Source organism: Limulus polyphemus, unplaced genomic scaffold (assembly GCF_000517525.1).
Source record: "Limulus polyphemus unplaced genomic scaffold, Limulus_polyphemus-2.1.2 Scaffold2127, whole genome shotgun sequence".
NCBI lineage: Eukaryota > Metazoa > Arthropoda > Merostomata > Xiphosura > Limulidae > Limulus > Limulus polyphemus.
In genome coordinates, this window is record NW_013667737.1 from 46,137 (window position 1) to 52,121 (window position 5,985).

The following is a 5,985-nucleotide window of genomic DNA, read 5'->3' on the forward strand; positions in this document are numbered from 1 at the left end:
GAACACATTAATTGCTAAGTATCTGGATGTTTTTCAGCATTTTTCGAAAATTGTTCAGTGATTATTTTGATAGGTTTACTCTTGATTTTCAATGACTGTACTTTTACAAGCTAGTTTTAGAACGATAGAAACTAAGGATTCTGTTAAAGGATAAAGCACTAACTCTACAATGAAGCATTTTAGTGACTAAATTTTATAGATTCTCATCAAGTGATGCATGTTCTGTACGCTAGATGACATAACATTATTTGTAAGTTACAACTCATCAAGTGATGCATGTTCTGTACGCTAGATGACGTAACATTATTTGTAAGTTACAAATATAAAGTACTCTGAAAAACTTAAATCGAAGTAATTTAAAAGAAAAAATACACACACTCACACTTATATATATATATATATGAACATTTCAATAAGTTATATATTGAATAAAAAGATTAAATTGTATTTTTTTTATTCAATCTGAACCTTTCTAAAATATTTCATACATTTTAAAACCGTTTACAGTACAATTTAAACATAATTATGTGTATTTTATAGGTGTAGTGTAAATATTCACAAGTACGATGTCACTGAAAAAAAAAAAACAATATGCTAATATGTTTTTTTTTGTTGCATTGCAGAATAACTGGTCTTGTTAGGTACAGTAACCACGTGATCATACCTGTGGTGAAACCTGAAACTGACCATAGTGGAAACATTTTTATATAGATTATCACTATTTTATGAATATATTTCTGTGTATTTTCTTCAGTGCAACAAGGCATCCACTAAGCCTTACGGATCATCCATGAGATTAATAGAGAGGTTGAGTATGTTATAGTTGGTACAGTCTGTGTTGCCATGGCCAATCATTCTCTATCTGACGATCGTGCACCTAGATAATAGGACTGCAGCATAATTTCCATTGCAAAAAGCTCCATCGTAAGGCTGACACGTCTAAAGCAAACAACTACTCCTTGCAAGTTTTCCATAACATATAAGGACGATGATTTCATGCGGAATAGCATGAATACCCATTTCATTCTTCAGCTGCTTGAGATATGCAAAAGTTGAAGGGAAGGTATGACTGGAAGCCTTATCTTGGTGAGCACGTACCCTCGTTTCAAGACAGAGATATTTTTGTGTATGCTTTTTACTGTTGCCTGGGGCAAGTGAGCGGCTTTTGTCCCTGACCTTTATGTTCGTGGATTCTCAACTGTTATAAGACGCTACACTTGGCTTATTACGACTAGCTAAGACTTGTTGTAAGTCTCTTTATGGATGGTCCTGATACCCCATTTGATTCACATTTATTTTTTTCTTCCAACAACATTAAGTACAAGGGATGTCCCAGTCTGAAAAATGCGAAATTCCCAATCTGAACATATCTTTTTAAGTGGGTGTATGAATACTTTGCGTAGAAATAGGCTGTTACATGCCTTTCCCAAAAGTAAGTCTCCTATTAGGCTTGCGATAAATTTACAGGCTTACAATGCTAAAATCCAGGGTTCAATTCCCCTTAGTGGACAGAGCGCAAATAGCCTTTACGATGAAACAAACCAGATAGAATCATTTTCAGTGAGCCAAACAATGCCAACATGTAGTTTTGATGCATTGCTTTTCATCGCGACTTTATTTCGGCTGGAGTTTTCACGTGACTTGCTGATTTGCATATTCAAAATCATTTTAATATACCGTAATCAATAATCTATAGATTTACTTAGTTTCTTACTTTGCAAAAATGCTAACAATGTTTGTATGGTTACTTATCTTTCAACTTCCGCCATTGATATGAAAAAAAAAAATTAAGCTATTGTATTCACACTTATGATTGTTAAAAAATACGTGGGATGAAAAAAATGTGTGGAAAATCATATTACAAAAAATCCGATAAAACCATACCAATATCAACAGGTAGAATGTGTTCAGGTGTAAAGAGAGAATGGTGAAATGGAACGTAGAGTGTACAAATAAGTAAAAAAAAAAAGGAAGATTAGTTTGATTAGTGACTTTTCCTCACACCCAGCTAATCAAACCTATTTCCAGTTTTACATTTATGGCCACGTTTTACACTCCATTTCACCTGTGTGTGCTTTGACCTTGAAAAATCATCTATTGAAAGCGCTAAGGTTTTTCTATCTGTGATCTGAGTTACTTAAATTATGACACTCTGTATGAAATACTAGAAATATATATGAAATCCAATATATCATTCTATTGAACATTTGTTACTGCGTTAAAGCGATTCCAACCCTCGTCAGTAACACTGGACAACTAACTGTAAATTGAAAGAACAAGACTAGGCTTCATTTTGAGCAACTAAGTGTAAAAAATTGTATCTAAATAATTTAAAAAACAGATGAAAAGCCTTACCTATTAATTTGTGGGAATATCTCTTGTAGGAGGTTGTACGTTTGGAACGGAAGCCAGCAGATTACGAACAGAGCAACAACAATAAAAAGCATCTTGATGACCTAAAAACACGTAAAATCGATTAGTTATGCAGATATCGTCTGTCATAATACGATTATTATGAGATATAGTCATACTAATACATAAATAAAAGAGCTAAAAGTTGATAATCTATGTTTGCATCTTGGAAAATTATAGAACAATAAAATAGAACAAAAACGCAACTGTGATAGTTAAAACAATGAACAAGAAAGCACGGGATTGAACTTTAATTATTAATCTTATTTTACGTAACAAAGTCAGTATCATTCTAGTTGTGCAGTCAGTGGAACATGGCTTCAATTTAGCTACTACTTATGTTTGCATATGAAATGAACTAGTCTTTAGACGTACGGTATTTTCTGTTGTTTTAAATAGAACATTGAATGTACTAGATTGTTAGAAGTTAATTTGTTCCAAACACCTTAATGTCATCTTTCAAACGGTATATATAAACAATACTAGTTTACTGTGTAGGCTGAAATGTAAATAAAAAAAGAATTTAAGATAAATACGAAACTTTAAATGAACTATTACGTATAGACACTGACATTGGCTTGCAGAGGACAAAAAATTACAAAGTCATTTATTTTGTTCCGCTAACTTTCTTTTTTAAGTTTTTAAGATTATTATAACTATGAATTATCTTGGTAAAATTTCTGAGTCTCAGTTTAGTTAGCACTAACGTTTGGTTGACAGAATTTTGTGATTAATCTTCTACGTCCGTATAGTGTCAAAGGAAGAGCCAGTGTGGCACACTGTATTAGACATGACGAAATAATTAGAACCAGTAAAATAAAGGCACTTTGAGTGATGGTAATTCTAAAAAAAAAAAAAAATAACTCTCAACAGCCTTTACAGTTATCTACTGCAATGTTTATTCTCAAAAAAATAATATTACAACTACAGTCTTTCAAAATTTTATAGTTATACAGATTTAAATCATATGTCTAATATTTTTGAATAAATTAAGCTTCCTTACAGGTTGACTGGATATCTTCTTAAGCCCTTGCTAGCACAAGTAAACAATTAGGCAACAATTAGAGACTATTTCTTGGAATTTTCTAATGCAGATTGCCAGTTTTCCCTAGCGTGAGATATTTTTAAAACCAGTTAAAACATTTCGAGCTAGATAACACCAAGCAATACACAATTATGTTTGTTTCAGAATCCGCGCAAAGCTACATAAGAGCTATCTCTCTGCTCATAGCCGTCGGTACTTATGAAGGCAGCTAGTCAACAGCACCCACCACCAAGTACTCTTCTGTCATCAAACAATAGGACATAACCGATATATATCTTGCAATGTGAAATATAAAGTTTACTATATCTATACTGAACTTATTACTTTCAGCAATTTTGCTAGTTAATTTTCTTCCGTAATGAAAGTTGTTTCTTTTCAACTCGTTGAATAATCATCATCTATACCTTTGCAGGATATATTAACATCCTCAGTAGTTACCCTCAAAATATATACATTTCCTGCGATAATTAGTCCTAACAGGGTATTTATATAAAACAGCTGGTTTTCTTCGTAAAACAGCAGCTGTAAAATCCGGTATTCAGTTCACCATGGTGAACAGCTCATTGAGAAGTGGTTTTGTGCTGAAAGAAATGATCATCATACAGTATGATTTGTTACCCTTAAAACCATACATAGCGCTATCTATTGTTACATTCGCACAATATAAAAGCTTCATCATGTTTCCTAGAATTTCAATAAAATATAGAATTATCGAAAAATCAATACTACAGTAATGATTATGCTCAAGATTATTAATACAATCAATAATTACGCTTATAAGATAAAACATGAAAAACTACATTTGCAAGGCTTATATTAAATGCAGAATTTGATGTTTGTAGCATTTCCTTTCATTAGATAAATAATATGTTCGCGTTTATAGAGAACCCTCATCGATTACGCTCAGAGGTTACATAATACTCTTTATGGATAACTTTTCATTCCCTGCCCTCATAGGGTGTAGATTAACCTCGTGATTATGCTCAGAAGTTATATAACACCCTCTAATGATAACATATCAAAACATGATGTTAAACACCCTCACAATAAATAGCTCAGTGATTATCAACTATTGTTAATAGGCGATTTATATCAGCACTATTAAACAATAAAGAATTGATAGTCCCGGTCAGTCATCCATAGTCATAAACGGATAAAGCTTGTTGTAATAGCACCCAAAAAGCGTTGGGGATATCCCATCTATCAAGCAAAATCCAAACGCCGAAGTTAATCAAGTTGACCATCATGGAAAATCAAAACAAGGGCGAAGAGGTGAGTGCTTAAACCCACAACGTCTCACCTCCTATTGCCTTTCGCTATCTGCAGCCAGATATGGGAAGACAGCTACCCTTAAAGTTATTTAAGTTTTAAAAGTGGAAACAGAACCACCCAAAATTTCTAAAGTATTGTACTTTCAACCACCACCCTTATAAAGGTAGTAGTAAAAAACACCCATAAACAAAAAACCCGCAAAACACAAAATGAACAACTGAAAATGTGTATGTAACCCCTGCATGGACCTAATGAACCTCCATACCAATCCATCCACACCCTGCGAAGTAGTTATATGGACCTACAACAGACAGTACTATTATATTTATATAGATTCGGTTAAACACTTTTGGGCAAAAATTCAAATAACCAACGGTATTATTGTTTGTCCCACATTCATGTATTCAAATAACCAACGGTATTATTAATGCTTGGAGACGGCTTGAATGGCTGATGAAGAAAAACTTTAATATAAGTTAAACATAACAACAAATGTACAATGTTTCGACAAGGTTTTGTCATCATCAGGTACAAGTAGTTTACACTGACACAGATATATATATATATATATACAGTATGGAACAAAAAGGTCACATGACCGGATACTGTTGCAAAACCTAGAAGAGGTACCTGATGATGACAAAACCTTGTCGAAACTTTGTACATTTGCTGTTATGTTAAGCTTATATTAAAGTTTTTCTTCATTACCCATTCAAGTCGTCTTCAGCCATTATTAGTCTCAAAGTGGGTTCCTCGTCATCGAACTAGAAGAGGTATCTTGGCACCCCAGGGTGTTGGTTTAGAGTAGGGTTGTTTTGTTGAATTAAGATGGATTCCTTGATTTTCGTTTGTTTATGTTGGGCTCTTTGTTTAAAATGACTGTAATACATAATTAATTTAATAATTAATAATTTTTAATACATACACTATGGTTTTTTGAGTTGCAATGGTGGAAAACATGGGACGGTTTTTTATTGTGTTCTGTGAATCTGGTTTCCAGTTTTTTCCTGTTTCTCCTATGTAGAATTCTCGGCAGTTATTGCATGTTATCTTGTAAATGAACAAACACGAAGAAACGAAAAATCAAGGAATCCATCTTAATTGAACAAAATAACCCTACACTAAACCAACACCCTGGGGTGCCAAGATGTCTCTTCTATGTCATGCAACAGTATCCGGTCATGTGACCTCCATGTTCCATAGTGTATATATATATATATATATATATCTGTGTCTAGTGTAAACTTCTTGTACCT

At 33.1% G+C, this 5,985-nt stretch overlaps 1 protein-coding gene across 1 annotated transcript in view; it reads right to left on the reverse strand.

Annotated features, from left to right (window-relative positions):
* LOC106466027 (RYamide receptor-like) overlaps window positions 1–5,985 on the reverse strand; it is a 75,206-nt gene that overhangs the window by 22,590 nt on the left and 46,631 nt on the right. The window contains exon 2 of the mRNA XM_013926275.2: window positions 2,356–2,456. Within this exon, the coding sequence (XP_013781729.2) occupies window positions 2,356–2,456 (101 nt within the window). The remainder of the gene's footprint in view (window positions 1–2,355; window positions 2,457–5,985) is intronic.